The sequence below is a fragment of the Schistocerca cancellata genome, chromosome 2 (assembly GCF_023864275.1).
Source record: "Schistocerca cancellata isolate TAMUIC-IGC-003103 chromosome 2, iqSchCanc2.1, whole genome shotgun sequence".
In the NCBI taxonomy this organism is placed as follows: Eukaryota; Metazoa; Arthropoda; class Insecta; order Orthoptera; family Acrididae; genus Schistocerca; species Schistocerca cancellata.
The window spans coordinates 421,725,343-421,742,848 of record NC_064627.1 but is presented as its reverse complement, the minus strand read 5'-3'; the positions used below and the strand labels follow the sequence as shown (position 1 = coordinate 421,742,848).

The 17,506-nt window shown below is 39.2% G+C and overlaps 1 protein-coding gene across 8 annotated transcripts in view; it reads right to left on the bottom strand.

Annotated features, from left to right (window-relative positions):
• Positions 1–17,506, bottom strand: part of LOC126161881 (heterogeneous nuclear ribonucleoprotein R) — a 113,360-nt gene that overhangs the window by 28,723 nt on the left and 67,131 nt on the right. For all 8 annotated transcript variants that reach the window (XM_049918015.1, XM_049918014.1, XM_049918013.1 and 5 more), the window contains exon 8: positions 14,971–15,244. In XM_049918015.1, coding sequence (XP_049773972.1) covers positions 14,971–15,244 — 274 coding nt within the window. The remainder of the gene's footprint in view (positions 1–14,970; positions 15,245–17,506) is intronic.

Below are 17,506 nucleotides of genomic sequence, written 5' to 3'. Positions count from 1 at the left end.
GAGGACAATGGTTCAATCCCGCGTCCGGCCATCCTGATTTAGGTTTTCCGTGATTTCCCTAAATCACTCCAGGCAAATGCCGGGGTGGTTCCTCTGAAAGGGCACGGCCAACTTCCTTCCCCTTCCTTCCCTAATCCGATGAGACCGATGACCGCGCCGTCTGGTCTCCTTCCCCAAGCAACCAACCATCTATCTATGCCTTTCCTTTTTGTTCATAAAAATATAAGCCTTATCATTCAATGGCCCGTAAATGATGCCAACACAATGCCTATACCGACCAGTTCCCTCAAGCATCTGTACAAACCGGTGAAACAGAAAAGCACATGAGATTGAGAAAATGTCACAGTTGCATTATCATCTTAGGGTCAATCCATATGATGTGGTCCAGTGATGGTGGCTTGGCATTTTGTGTGTGTGTGTGTGTGTGTGTGTGTGTGTGTGTGTGTGAATGCCCTACATAAGACAAGTTCAAAACCGGTAAAAAAAAAAAAAAAAAAAAAGGAAAAAAAAAAAAAATCTTGCACCTTTACTCGATGGCGGCCATTTTTATTGTAGGCGCGTGACAATTTTTCAGTCTGGGGACATTAGCAAAAATTTAAATATCTCTGCACTGGGTTAAGTTACAACATTGCAACTGACATGATTGTTTTTTAGAAAAGTGTCCTCTTCAATATTGTGTATTACACAAAATACCCTAAATTCAAAAATAACCCGTCAAAATGACCTCCAAAGTTTGGTATCCAAATTTTCAAAAATCCATTTTTTAGGCCCAAAAATAACAGACAAGGAGTGATTTATGAGTGTGTATTTTTTCCTATAGTTAGATATCATACACTACTAGCCACATATAGAGCAAGAACACTTACAAACGTTTCCTTAATTTTTTATGAAATTCGAAAATTTTCTTTTTTTGTAAAGTTTGGGGTTTGTTATCTCAGGTGGAACTGAATATAAAAATATGATTTTTTGCACAGTTTGTACACCTATATAATAGCAGCGTACTGTAAAAATTTCAACATTGGTATCTGACTTAACAAAGATATGAATTTTTGAAAATGAGGAAATAATTCACATTACTCTACAACTGATCTTATGGCTGTTGCCTAATTAAATGGTTTATTGTTTCATTGTAATAAAATTTAATTGTGACATATTACCAATAGGAGCTTTCGCTTTTGTTCTACGGTAATAAAAATGCCCATTTATGTTTAGGTTTATTGTCGTCAGACTGTTCTGAAACCTCTAATAGAGTGGATGTACATATTTCGAGAGTCTAGAATGTGTTATGTGCTTCGTTCTGCGTGTAATTTGTAATTAATTCTGAGAGATTAACTGGAATGCAATAACATGGATGAACAGTGCTCTGTTGGACAGATAGCACGTGAAGTGTGTCACAAAACAGTTAACGGTTGAGTTCCAAAAAACTTGAAAAATGTCAATGACTTTGATCTAGTTAGACAAACTTTGTTTAAATTTCAAGTAATTTCTTCTTTAACATTAGTGTGAGAGTATCATGAGAAGAATTTTTGGAAGAAAGTGCTGTGATCCACTTAAAGCTCATAAATAGCCTATTACTTGGTGTTTGAGGGAAATTGAACTTAAACATTTGTCCTTGTTATGTGAGAGTGAAACACCTTCTCAAGTGAAACGTAATGTGATTCCTGGAAATTCCCTGTGCCCAAATGGTTACTCCAAAATATCTGTTGTGAATCCAGAACCAGAGTCATGTAATCTTGTTAATGACATTTATATTCCTAATGAGGAAAGTGTTAGCATATTGGATTTTGCTTGTTCTAAGTTAGATGTATCTTCTGCTTCAAAAATAATAAAATTAAGTAGCAGAAAAAGAAAAACAGCTATTGAAAACAAGGTACAACAAATTTCAGACAAAATTAGAAAGGACTTGGAGTCATGCTATAATAATACAAATAGGCTACCAACATTATTTCTTAAGAAGAAGAAAACCTACCACCAGCGTCATCTGACACTGAAAATTTGAGCTTAATAGAGAAATTAAAAATTAAATGTTCATTGACATCTAAGGAAGATAAAAGTTACATAGTTCATGAATTCAATGTTTCTCATTGTTTGGTTAAACTAACCCAAAAATTAGTGAAAGAGCAAGGCATTCTTCCAGTTTTCGGAAAGAAGAAAGGAGTAGGTATAAGTGAAGAAAGAACTAAAAAGATCCAGCAGTTTTTTGAAGATTATGAAAACAGTAGAAGGTGCCCAGATTGCAAAGATAGGAAAAGAATTGTTATAAATAGAGTTAAAGCAACAAAGCAGAAACAACTAGAGCTGTCAAATTTAAATGAACTTTATGTAGCTTTCAAAAACTCTCATCCTGAATGCAAATTTGGAAGGTCAAAATTTTGTGACCTCCACCCTAAGTAGTGTATTTTGGCTGGATCTTCAGGAACACACTCCAAATGTGTTTGTTTATATCGTCAAAATGTCAAACTGATGATTGCGGGTGAAAAACTCAGTGACCTTAACTACAAGGAGTTACTACATTTCATGGTCTGTGACACTAACAGTTATGACTGCATGATGAGTTTGTGTAATAAATGCCCTGGTAAGGAAACCGTTATTGAATTGTTTCACGAATATGATGAGGAAATGCCAGACAGTATTACCTTCAAACAGTGGGTCACAACTGACAGGGCAAAAATGATAACAATGGTTAAATCTCAGGAAGAGTACTTTGAATCTTTAATCCATAACTTAAAAAAACTCAAAAGTCACCACTATGTTTCTAAAATCCAAAGTAAGTTTCTGAAGGACAAAAAAACACAACTTCATGAAACTGAATACATAGTGCTAGCTGATTTTTTCTCTACTTTAAAGATGAGAAAGATGAAGTTTGCAGTTCTTCAATTTGCATTATAAGCGACTACTTGGAGCACAACACTTTGGCTGTACATGTGTTTCAGAAGTATGTAATAAATTACATAAAAGAAAATTTTCCCAAGGTTGAGAAGCTGATATATTATTCAGATGGAAGTGGTAGTCAGTATAAGAACAAAAAGAATTTTTCAAATCTGTGCAACCACAAAAAGTAGACTTTGGGTTGGAGGCTGAATGGCACTTTTTTGCATCTTGCCGTGATAAAAATGCATGTGATGGAGTAGGAGGTACAAAAAAATGTGAAGTAAGTAAAGCCAGCCTACAAAGACTAAGCACAGACCAAATTCTCATAGTACAGGACATTTGTGTCTTTTGCAAGGATAATATTGAAGGGATTACCCAATTTCTGATCAAGAAAGAAGAAGTGGTTCTGCATATGAAAAGAACACTTCAAACCAGATTTGAAAACTGTATAGCAATAAAAGGAACTAGGCATTTCCACAAATTCCTTGGCATTGCAGAAAACTTAGTTCAATGTTATGTAACATCAGAAACTGAAATTTATGAGGATCATTGTGTCAGTAAAATTACATCTCTGTCTTTAATGTTGAATGACATAGTGGCATGTATGAATGATGGACAGTGGTGGCTTACAGAGGTTGGAAGAATAAGTTTGGAAAACGATGATGTTTTTGTGCAGTTTTACCACCCTGTGGGCCAAGAACATCATTCAAGAAATCTGCTAGTGACAAAGTTCGGATATCAATGAAAATTGTTTTAAGCAAACTTTCAGTTCTTGAACTTAACCACAGCAACTGGGAGCTCTTATTCTATATTGCAGAAGCTGTCTGAAGAAATAAGTGTACTTAACATTCACCACCAGGTTTAGGAACAGATGCATCTCAAAGGATATTAATTGAAAATATTTATTTTAAGTATGTCAAAATAATATAAATGTTAATTTCAGTGATGTTACCACTTTTTGTGTAAAATTCATTACCTTACTTCAATAATAATTGATTATATTACACCAATATCACACATGAATAGGCCACAGCCATAAGATCAGTTGTAGAGTAATGTGAATTATCTCCTCATTTTCAAAAATTCATACTTTTGTTCACAGTCAGATATCAATGTTGAAATTTTTACAGTACAATGCTATTATATAGGTGTACAAACTGTGCAAAAATCATATTTTTATTTTCAGTCCCACCTGAGATAATTAACCCCAAACTTTACAAAAAATGAAAATTATCAAATTTCAAAAATTCACAAAGAATTAAGGAAATATTTGTAAGTGTTCTTGCTCTATATGAGGCTAGCAGTGTATGATATCTAACTGTAGGGAAAAAACACTCTCATAAATCACTCCTTGTTTGTTATTTTTGGGCCTAAAAGTGGATTTTTGAAAATTTGGATACCTAACTTTGGAGGTCATTTTGACTGGTTATTTTTTAATTTAGGCTATTTTATTTAATAGACAATGTTGTAGAGGACACTTTTCTAAAAACAATCAAGTTAATTGCAATGTTGTAACTTAATCAAGTGCAGAGATATTCATATTTTTGCTAACACCTTGAAACTGAAACAATGCAGCGCACTAACAAACAAAAAGGCCGTCATTCAGTAAAGGTGAAAGGTGAATTTTTTAAAAAAACTGTTTTGAACTTCTCAATTATAGAGTAATCACATACAAAAAATTAAAATATTTTAAAATGTTCAAGCAACCAACTTAATTTTTATTGGACCACTTCATTTGGATTGACACCTTAGGAAACAAAATCTGTCTCTCATGAATGTGATATTTCTTCATGCACAGCTGATTAAAGTATATTTCCACTCAGGGTAGATGTTGCATTACACAAGTAAAAGTTTTAAGGTAAGGTGCACCAGCTTTTACACTAAATAAACTGCCTCTTACATGCAAAACAGTAAACATCTAACATCTGAGTGCAAAGAGTTGTACAAGTCACATAAACATTGCTGGAAGTGTGTTTTTGTTTCAGTGTAATAACAGACACAAAGAAAGTGTTTAGGTTCTAAAAGAAATGCCACATAGTTCAGTACTTAAAATCTGCCATACCACTAAATTCCAAGCTCTTGGTAGAATCTTTCAGGATACCAGTGAGAAGTAAGCATCTATAGGCGTAAGTGCATACAGCCATAAAACTGTTCTGCACTTGCAGTTGCTGAACTCACTGGGATACTGTCAGACCTCTTGGACTGTGGAGTGAAGAAGTCAAATTTATTGTGTACAGAAAAGAAATTTTATAATGAAAATATTTATTGATTTTCCTGAAGTTCTATGATAAATTATGATGGTTTAAATATTTTGTGAAATGTATTTGTGTGAAATGTATTTCATGCTGTTAACTGCTAGAAACCCAGTTTGTTGATGTAAACCTCTGTAATGTTCGCTGGCTTCTTTGTGAAGTCCCTATGGTACCACAATTTTAGTTTTTCAATTTTATGATTATCAAGAACACTCTTCTTATTTGACGTGAAAAAAAACATATCTCTGCTTTACAATCTATGCACATTTGAAATGTGCTACTTATTGGCAAGTAGTCTCTATCAATGAGACATATGTTATCTGTCCCATGTTTGGTTCTTGTGCAATAAATAACTGAAAGTGTTCTGCTCTTTTTCAAAGTGTTAACTCACAATCATAAGAACCTGGGGAGGGGGGCAGGGGGTTTGCACAATTTTTTTGTTTTTACATCTGCTTCAACTTTCGGATTGGTGACCATTTCCCATCTCGTGTCTATTTGTAATGTACGTAACAATTTAAGATTTCCTGCGAATGTGCTCAAATTAATATGCACTCACGGCCTGGTTGTTTAAATGGTGTAATTTATATGAAATCTAAGTCACAGTAATCCTCTGGCACACCCCGCCCCGAAGGTAGTTTAATATATTTTATATATGAGACTAAAGAACAATGTCACAGAGAAAATGGGGAATCAGTTCAGTTCTCTCCGAGTCATCTGCCAAAATGAGAGGCAAAGAATTTGAGCACCTGCCAGTAAAACTCCACAACCAAAATGTGGGGGTGGCTCATTATACAAAATAAAACTATGGAGCAGTCTAGTATGACCAATGCGGAGGTGAAATACAACAGTGGATTGCCACACAGCAGTTGTCTTGATAGAGCGGTGTTTATTTGAGGGACAGCAGCCCACCATACATTCTACTTCCAAGTGAGCAGAGACCTTGGTTGCAGGTGCCACAAAATAAAACTATGGAGCAGTCTAGTATGACCAATGCGGAGGTGAAATACAACAGTGGATTGCCACACAGCAGTTGTCTTGATAGAGCGGTGTTTATTTGAGGGACAGCAGCCCACCATACATTCTACTTCCAAGTGAGCAGAGACCCCCTTGGTTGCAGGTGCACCTGGAATCGTCAAAGCGAATGGGGAGGAAGGGGGGGGGGGGGGGGTAATCACTTCTCTATCCAATCAATTGGCCAGTTCACTTCTTGGGATAACCCACATGCCTTGGGACCCAGAGAAAAACAAACAAGCAGGCAGAATGATTACGTTCATCAAGAAGGTCATGAATAGCATGTATCCCTGGGTGACAACAGTAACATCCATAAAAGCATGGCGATAGCCCACTGAGTCACTATACACTGTTCAGCCAGAGCATTATGACCACCTATCTAATAGCCAATATGTCCATGTTTGGCATGAATAACAGTGGCAACACTTCATGGCATGGAAGCAATGAGGCCTTGGCAGCTTGCTGGAGGGAGTTAGCAACACACCTGCACACACCAAGTCACCTAATCCCCATAAATTCAGATTGTGTGTGTGTGTGTGTGTGTGTGTGTGTGTGTGTGTGTGTGTGTGTGTGTGTGTAATGGGGGGGGGGGGCAATGAGCTCTGACACTGCATTCAATCATATCCCAGCTGACAAGCTGCAGAGCCAGCTCACCAATTGGAACTCACTACTGTGCTTCTCGAACCACTCCATCACAATCCTGGCCTTGTAACATGGCACGTTACGTTGTTGAACAATGTCACTCCCAAACGGAAATGCAAGTGTGATGAATTGGTGTACAAAGTCTGCAACCATTGTACGATACTCCTTGGCCATCATGGTGCCTTGTATGAGCTCCACTGGACCGATGGGTGGTCACGTGAATCTTCCCCAGAGGATAATGGCGCCGCCGACAGCTTTTCTCCATTCCGCAGTACATGTGTCAATGAGAACCGTTCCACTGGAAGGCGATAGATTCGTTTCCAGCCACAGGTATGATGAAGAAGTTATCAAGATTCATCAGATAATGCAATGCTCTGCCACTGCACCAACGTCTAGTACCAATGGTCGTGTGCCCATTTCACTCGTAGTAGTCAATGTCATGGTGTTGACATTGGCACAAGCTGTGGAGGCCTATCGTTACAAGTGTTCAGTCACTGTGTTTTCAGACATGCTTAAACTCTGCCCAACATTAAAATCTAATGTTAGTTCTGCCGCAGTTCACCTCTTGTCCTGTTTTACCAGTCTCCTCGCCTATGTGCCCTACACGTGTAATGAGCCAGTGGCCACCCAACCCCACAACATCTGGACGTGGCTTCACCTTGGTTTTGCCATCTGTTGAAGACACTCACCACAGTACTTCTTGAACACATGACAAGCCGCGCAGTTTCCAAAATGCTGGTGCCGAGCTTCTGGGCCATCACTATCTGCCTCCAGTCAAACTCAGATAGTTTGTGTGACCTGCCCATTCTACATACGGACAGCACGCTCAATGATACTACATGCACCATGCGTGTGTCTGACTAGCAGTCATTCCTTACCAGGTGATGCTTCTATCACCTGGAATGGTTCATATCTATAGCAGGTTGGTGGTCATAATGTACTTTTTGGTTGGTCAGTTGATCTGGAGTAGGGACCAAACAGCAATGTCATCGGTCCCATCAGATTTGGGGGAGGAAGCCAGCCATGGCCTTACAAAGGATCCATCCCAGCATTTGCCTGAAGCGATTTAGGGAAATCACATAAAACCTATATCAGGATGGCCAGACACGAGTCTGAACCGCCGTCCTCCCAAATGCGAGTCCAGTATGCTAATCACTGCACCACCTCGCTCGATTGTTATATATTAAAACCCAGTCAAGGTATGTCTGTTAATGGCCATCAGCTACACCATAAAAACACTGCATGTTCCTGGCTGACAGGACATGTGAAAGCTTAATCCATCCTATCCATGATTTTAGAGTCACTGAGGTAAATGATGGTAGCATCCTAACACTCCTGAAAAACAAACTAACAGATGGTGAATGGTCATGGGGACAACTGAGACTTTAAATTCAACAAAGATGAGGAGTGGTGTTGCAAGGAAACACGAGTAGTACTCAGTGATTAGGCTCAGTGGAGGTCATGGCAAAGGGCTGTGAGGCGCATAGGCACAGTGGAGGTCATGGCAAAGGGCTGTGAGGTGCATATCAACTGGTTATCCCATCCAGAGGTTGTTGTCAAGGGGTTCATGCCCCTAGTATGCAAAACGAATAGGATATAATGGAATATTAAGAAACTGTCGAAGGGTGATCACACAGGTGAGCAAGGGTTGGCACTGTTGTAACTAAAGACAGAAGATCACACTTTGCAAAGGAGACTAAAGAATTAATCCAGAAGACACCAATGGCTAGTCCAACTCCATGATGATTGACTGTGTCTAATAATAGCAAAGCTGAGGTGCCACTGAGTAATAAACCTGGTAACCACAGTCCAAGTAAGGGTGGACCACAGCTCAGTAGATGTGAATGACGAGCAGCATAACAACACCCTAAGAGATGTGGACAAGAAAGAAGAAACCTTGTAAGTTTTTGCATGCACTGGTCTTTAGTTGTTGAATATGGATCAGCTTCTTGTCAAAGAGGAGTCCCAAAAATGGGATTGTGTAACAATGTCCAAGTGCTCAGACCCAAGCAGAGATCTGGACCAGGATGGACTGTGGTACAGACAATGATCTGCATTTTTCCAGGAGAGAACAGAAACCTTGGGAAAGGTTCCAAGCAGAAGCCCATTGGATAGTAACTTGGAGCTGCTGTTCAGCCAAGGCTAGAGAGTGGGAGCTATATCAAATGCAGAAGTCGTCAACATAGCACTGCGGGGGTGATCAGTGGCAAGAAAAAAGCCACTAACCCATTGATAGCAATGAGGAAAAGTGTGACACTCGGCACAGTCTTGCATGGCATCATTCTCTTGGACCTGTGAAGTACCATCTTGGACCTGGAACAACCAGTGGAATAAAAAGTGACAAAAACTGGTATGAAGCCTGAAAGGTCCCAGTAATGGAGGGTAACTAAAATATGATAGTGCCTGGCAGTGTCATATGCCTCGTGTAGGTCAAAAAAGACTGCAATGAGGTGCTGGCATTTGGAGAAAGGCATACCACGATCCATTTCCATACTAATCACATGGTCAGCTGTGAATTGTCCCTCAGGAAACCACACTGCTAGGAGAACAACAGGCATCAAGATTTGAAAAACTAGCATAATCTGCATGCAACCAACCTTTCAGGCAGTTTGCATAGCATGTCAGTGAGGCTAATCGGCCCAAACTGTTGGTGGATGTTGAGGTTTTGCCTGACTTAAGTGTTGGAACTACGATACTGTCTCACCATTGTGAAGGGAAGATCCTGGGTAGATGGAGCCACTAGGGAAAGTAAGATGATATATCTGACTATGAATTTAATAAGGGCTCAAGACCATGGGACTAGAAGAGAGACTGAATCCATCCCCAGTCAATGAAAGGTTCATTATATGATCCAAGAGGGGGGAGGGGGATGTCTTCAACTCGTCACTTGTGCATCCAGAAGGCAGCCACACAAGACTCCACCAATGCCTTTGCAACGTGGGTTGCCAGCTAGTCAGCAAGAGCCAACACATCAGTACAGAGATCATCCAGATGGGGAAGACCTGCTCCAAATGTGAATCTTTGGCAGTCCAGGAGACTGTGAAGATTGGTATTGCATTTCCAGAGAGAAGACATTATCATTCAAAGCATTCTTTCCTAATGTGTTAAATCAGATAGCGAACCTTAATATGAAGCCACTTAAAAGTGATGAGGTTGGTCTGCAAAGGATGTTGCTTAAAACATTGCAAGGCTCTTCAGCTGTCTGTAAGAGCTATGCAGTGTCTTTGGTCCACCATGGCACAATCCAGTGATGGAGAGGGACCTGTAGAAAGGGGAAACTGCACTGGAGACATCTTGCACACCTTCATCAATGCAATCTGACAGTGGGGGACGAAGGAAATGGCAGAAGCATACAAATGCCATCTGGCTCTTCAAAGCACACAATGTGGTAGACAGCCCATCTGACAATGGTGAAGAAGCTACAGGATTACCAGAATGGGGTCTGCTCACTGTTACAAAGATTGTTATGTGGTGACCAATGTAGGAAAGCTGTGATACTGGGAGAATAGACTGTTAATCGGTAGCTGGAAAGGTGGGTAGGAGTACAATCATTGAGGAGACACAAATCATGGCCAGTAAGAAATTGGTCAAGTAGAAAACCCATCAAGACAAAGTGGTATTCCACCACTGGGGGTTGGGAGGAGTTATTGGATGAAGATGGTCCACTCTATGTAAGAGACCTGACTGGATGTACATAAATGTTGCAAATGCTGATCACTGAGGTCATTTGCGTCCACACCATTATTGCTTCCAATGTGGCACGAAGGGAAAACCACTCACTGAAAACACCTTTGGGAACCAATGTGCAGATCACTCCAGATTCCCTCTGGGGCCAGCACGGTTCCAACGGAATGCCCATAACCAAGGAGCATTGTGGAACAATCAGTGGAGTGTGTTCCTTGTACAGCAATGCCAGTTGCAGAGGGATGAGGAAATAAGGTGGTGATATTCTGGCAGAAAACAGTAATATCCATTAGAATTTGACTGAATAATTACCTGTTCCCTGCCTGTTGTCAATATGTGGCTATTCTCGACAAGTGCTGTTAGAGATGTCTGGCAGTTCTTGGACATATGCAGCAAATTCTCATACTGTGATATGCCACATAAGAAAATACATTTTTAATTTTTTTATACCGCTTGGAAAATGATACATTCTTCTCTTTCTTCTATATGATCAGATTTCTGCTGTAGCTATAGCTAAAGTATGAAACTCTTTCCTTAGTGTGTAAGCTAACTTCAGGTGATTGAACATCTGCTTCATTTTACATTTGTCTCTTAACACTTAGATTATATTTACATTAATCTGTTTTTATCTATGGTAGAGTTAAAGAGTTAATTCCTTTAGACTTTTAATTTTACCATAGCATGAATTTAAGTGTGCAGCCTCCAGGGAGCAAGTTTCCAATACTACCACGAGCAAGGCAACCACACCTACAATTTAAGACTTGAAACAAAAAAATTCTCCAAGTACCTTAGTAGTAAGAGTTTTGAAGTTTTGTGTGAAATGAGATCTCCATGCAAAGTTCAAAAAGGCTCGAACTGTCACAAATACAATGTAGTACCCAATCCAATGAACATATGGCATGTTGTTTAACAGCCACTGCTGTTAACATATTTAGGGCTCTACGTTCCGCATGATTACTCTTCTGTGTTAGATAAAATAGCAGAGGCAACAGATGTTTTTAACAGTTTGAGCAGGGGGGGGACAACAACAACAACAACAACAACAACAATGAATTAAAGGAGAAGGTGTTGTGGCAGAAATGAGGAAAAAACTGAAAATAGAGGGAATAAATATGTAAGCTCACGTAATAAATTTATCCCTGCAAGAGCTCATCCAGCACAGGAGGTTAGTCTCATTACTGATTGCTTACTTATACCATAGTTGGACAGACTACTTATTCTTCAGTTACCAAATGTGTCGTTCCAGAAGATGTGGAGGATGTGATACAGCAATCAAGACAAATAAAGCCATTTACTGTCAAAATCAAACAATGGGAACTCCCGGTAGGAGCATCAACAATGTAGGAAGAAGACGGATTCTTACTCATCACACATTAAGTTGCAGACATGCACTATTAAAAGACACTTCTATAAAGTTTTCGGCCACTGCCTTCATCAATAAAAGAGAAACATACAAGCAAGCACACCTCATGCACAAATCACGGCATAAGTTAGCGATCAGTAAAGCGATTTACCTCCTGTGCTGGATGAGCTTTCGTAGGAAAGATATTACTTAAATTTACGTATTCATTCCCTCATTTACTGTCAGTAACATGAATGCATCTGACTACTTAGATTTCAAGACATCATCAGATTCTAATATAGGCACAGCAAATCTAAGCACATCTAGAGTACAGTGGCTATAGTTCGACAAACGTAAGCCTCATGTAGTTAAGACCAGGAGAAGCTTAAATGAAATTGAGGCCTGGGAAGGTATCCCTGTTTAGAGAAAAGGCTGTGCAAGTACAGGGCATAAAGAAAAAGCAAGTACCTGCCCTGAGTGTTATAAGCCACTTTTGTGAAGAAAAGAAGTAAGATTTGATTGAAATGATGCAATAGCTTATGAATAATGACCACAAACACTTTTACAACAGCAGAATGAACTTTTACTATCTTCTTCCTAAGTACTGAACTACGGCACTTAGAGCTTTTCATCTCATTTCCACTTTCAGTACATTTTCACGAATATTGCAACAGATCTACACTATGCTTAACTTTCAAATAAAATACATTAATAGTGCAATTTTGACCATTAATATCTAGCATAATTAAAACTCATTTTCCTCATATCTATGTTTTGTCGCTTAGAACCTTTCCTATTGCAAGTCTTCAATTGTCAATAGTTATACAATATTTTGCACATTTTGGTTATCTGGCAACCCCTTGAATGTAACTAGTAGTTAAGGCAACATTGTAACTTGCTGCTGCTATAATTAAGTCTAATATTTTATCAGAAACACAATTATTATACTACATGGTATCTATTATATATATTTTTGTATTTAAAATTTCTTTTAATCTTCATTGGTTCATGAATGGTTTTTCTGTTAGTTGTCAGCTTTAAAATAATGCCGGTACAATCCAATGATGAATATTACACTGCTTTTTTTTGTATTTTATATCTTGTTCAACTTTTAATGACTCAGGGTAACTGAGTGGTTTAGCTTCAAGGAAAGTTTAATTTTGACTTTGAATAACTGCCTGACCCTGCACAAACTGTAACACCTATACTAGTTGATATTCAGTCTAGGAATATCTCTAGGACTTAATGATGAGCTTTCCAGGTTATTTTATAAATAATTTTGTTGATTTACACTTACTATGAGTGATTAGGGAACTTACATGTTGCTTTTATGGGACCTGTGACCTCATTTTATTAGTTCGTAACAGGTTCAGTTAGCTATGAGCTTTTAAATATTCCATTCATTCGCACTTACCAAGTGTGCTTATTAAAGCTGGATATTGGGGCATCGTTAGTAGAAATGGTGTATGGGGAGCTGTTACCCATTCTAGCTGACCATCTCGCACCCGCAGCAGTGCCATCCACAGCAGAACTGTCACAGTGCCTACAGCAACTCACAGACCAAATGCCAAGATCTGTCAACTGGCTGCTTTGTGCCAAGGCGAACACCCTATTTTGATCCACAAAGTTTTTGAGTACTGTACTGACATCATATTCCGCATAAATCTCGTCAAATCAGTGCTCCAACCACCTTACTCTAGACCCTTCTCGGCATTGTGAAGAGGTCACATGATCAAGAAACTCAAAACAGCAACACCACAAAGGTCTCTATTGAGCAGGTCATGCCAATATGGGCCCTACCTTCACTCCCTACAAGACAACACTGACGTCACAAGTCTCACTACATTTGGAGACATCCATGCAGACATTACCTGAAGTTACCACCCCCCTCCCCAACCAACAGCCATACCATCATCATCTTGTTCAGCAGCTGAACCAACACAGTGGAAAGCAGCCAGCCAGCCAGCCCTCTCCCCCCCCCCCCCCCCCCCCCCAAAGAGCTAGCAAACAAAGTTTCAGTTCCTTACATTCTGGTGCTCTGCGTTATTGGGAGAAGTGGGGAGAATAAGGGACCAACTGTAGTGTATGTTACTCAGGTAGAAGGAGTATCTTTGAAGTTAGTCTCAGTATCAAGTTGTGTGTGCATTAATATACATGTGTATTTGCATTTTTAGAAATAATAAGTAAGTCTATATGCTTCAGTTGTATGTACGTTAGTTTATGTGGTGTATAAGCCTTATGTATGAGTATGTCCAACAAAGTATTAATCGTTCCAATGTTTTTACTATTATAGTACATGAATATAAAAGAAAGCTAACAGCAACATAATCCAATCAAAACTGGACCTCCAATAAGAACAAGTGCTACCTGTCATTAAAGTGAACACTAATGACACAACAGCCTATTTTAGAAGCAAGGACAATTATTTGAAAGGGGAACTGCGAAGACTTGTCTGCCAGAATGTACAATAATACAAACTCCATTTTCAACTGGATGCTACAATTTTCTGAAAGCTTCAGACACAAAAGAAGGCCCAAATGTTATCAGCAGGTTTAGAGAAGACGCCTTCCAAAAAATGTGTGCTTTAGTCATAACATTCTTAAACTTGTCACATGGTCTCCTCCTTACCTTTCAAGTGAAGATGGATTATCCAAACAGTAATCCCCTTCCCTCAAACATGAAATGGAAATGAATGATTTTTTTTTTTTTTTTTTTTTTTGGGGGGGGGGGGGGGGATGGCATTGCGAATGCAAATTTACTCGGTTAACTGTTGAAATCTTGTTTGTCACTGGTGAAACCTTTATCGAAACCAGCAATACCTAAAAACAAAGTGCTTCACAATGACTTGCGTTATCCAAAATTGAACAACCCAACAGCATTGAAGAAATTAGCACCTAGCCTGTTAAAGTGCTTGAACTTTGAAGAGTGAGTCATATAAAGCACTTTAGAAGCTTTTCAACCATACTTAAATATATTATACAACAGATCACAAGGTCCTGTTGTGTGTTCTCCAACACATGTGGCAAGGTATGTGACCACTAAACCTCTTACCTAAAATGAGATTTTAAATATGGAGTAACAGCCTGTTAATTATTCGCCAACTGCTGCAAAGGCATGATCTAGCTGCAGGAACAGAAACAAAATAACAAGGTATGCGTGCTAACTTACCGTAATCCCCACGGCCCATAGGACCACGCAAGGATGCAGCTGCTGCCCCCCCTTGCCCTCTCGGTCCTCCAGGGCCCCTCATGGGCATCACACCTGGAGGTAACATGGACGGGTGTGATGGTGAGCATCCACCACGGACTTGCATCATCTGCATCATGCGACGTTCTCTGGCCCGTAGAATTTCTTCTTTCTTTTTCTTATCCGATGGGGGTTTTGCCAATGAAACTTCAATTGCAGAACCCCCCATTTCTTTTCCATTCAGTTCCTCCATGGCCTTAAAAATGTATAAAAAGATAACACTCAAAAGTGAACAGAAGAACCACACAACAAAATCTAAAAATGTGTACAATGAAATATACTCTCGAAAATACATGTCATTTGTGTTCTCTGCAAAGAGTTATGAAAGTCCAGAATGAGATTTTCACTCTGCAGCAGAGTGTGCGCTGATATGAAACTTCCTGTCAGATTAAAACTGTGTGCCCGACCGAGATTCGAACTCGGGACCTTTGCCTTTCGCGAGCAAGTGCTCTACCATCTGAGCTACCGAAGCACGACTATCGCCCGGTCCTCACAGCTTTGGCACAAGTAAAGCTGTGAGGACCGGGCCTGAGTCGTGCTTCGGTAGCTCAGATGGTAGAGCACTTGCCCGCGAAAGGCAAAGGTCCCGAGTTCGAGTCTCGGCCGGGCACACAGTTTTAATCTGCCAGGAAGTTTCAGTTATGAAAGTGCTTATTTTTAAATCAACAGAACTGCTATACCAAAAAATTGGGGGGTGGGGGGGTAAAAACCACACATTACAAGACAATTTCAGCACTCCAAGAAAGGCAAACATTTTTTCGAATATTAATGTCGATTTTACTGAGACATCCAAATTACAGTTTCAATCAAGCTGACTACAACTTACTAAATGGAAGCTTAATTAGTAAGGGAGCCACAATATATATCAACAAAGACACAGAAGCTTCATTATAATGAGTTGTCATATGAACTTTCCATTTGGTTATGATGCGTTAGTGAAAACTTCCCACAAGCACTACAGCTCAGATTCCGATTTTAGTTGGAATTCTTAAAGTGTCATAATTTGCTTGCTTTAATTGTTAGCAACTGAATTCTGGCCTATGCGGCCAGAGATAGCAGTCAAGTGTGTGTGTGTGTGTGTGTGTGTGTGTGTGTGTGTGTGTGTGTGTGTGTGTGTTTTTCTTGTCTGAAAAAGGCTTTGGCTGAAAGCTAAATGAGTGACAGTATTTTTGTTGTGCCCCATCAGTTACTCAACATGTCATCTTTAAGATGGGTAGCAATCAGTCCTTTTCAATATTTATGATATTCCAACATGGACTTTCCAGTGTTTGACATTGTTATCTGGAAAGAGGCTCAGATGATTCCCTCCCCCCCCCCCCCCCCCCTCCATAAGAAAACTGTGTATGAATACACAGACTGATTAAACCAAGAAAGATATACATAAAGCAGATACAGAGGCAAATGGTATAAATACTTTCTATTCTGATTCCCCGTAGAAATGAAAAAAATATTGCTCAATGGAAACTTTATCCATCACATTTATCCGTAACACAACAAATTAGTTATGAAGTATAAATGTACAAATCAGTTGTTGGACACAGCAAATATTTTGCGGCTTTTTCCACAACTGAAGTTTCAGGTTCCATTGTTACAGTAGCAAATTTGCTAGGACAGACACAAACATGCATGAAATTAACTGGATGAGAGATTGATTTTTATTGGACAGTTTAATGCATCAGTGGATCAATAGACACTGTCATAAATAATACAGAGTTAGTACCAAATGGTATGATAAGAGCAGATTATCTCTAGGGAAATGGCCAATACATACATATTTACACAAGGCTTTCAAAAGCGTTCCTTCAGTTTACCTGGGTCAACTGCAGTGGTATCTCAATCTCTCAAAACTTTTTGAAAATGCCCCTTACTGTATCATGGTTTTAGCACATAAGTAACACATTTTCTACATACACAAACACTCTACACACAGTAATTTGAGGACTATAGGGTTACCGCAAGTTTCCCCATGTGAAATTCCCTGCTTTCCAGACTAGTAATAGGATTTTTCCCTGACCAATTCTGAGATAAGGGCAAGTTAAGACATAAGTTGACAATCTGTCTTTTCAGCTATGGTACAAGAAAGATCAGTGCAAATGAGGGGGAAAAAAAAGAAAAGAAAGAAAAAAAAATTGCAAGCAGACGGTGTTTTTTGATATGAGCAAAAAATTATAAGTACTAACATCAACATCTTTTGTAATGAACTGTTTTTAGATGGAGAAAGCAAGCCAAATGGCCTATTTATTTCATTAAGACCACTGATTTTATTTTATTTCAATAAAACAACTTATTTTGTGACAAAAATACAAATTTCCTTGGAGTCACAGGACAGGTTTAAAATACCTTCACTGATTTCAGAAATAACCTCAAAAAAGTAGGCCTCTTGAAATAAGTGTATAAGGCAGGAAAGAATTGTGTAAACCAACACTGTAGGCGACCGCCAATAAAATGTTGGTTCTAT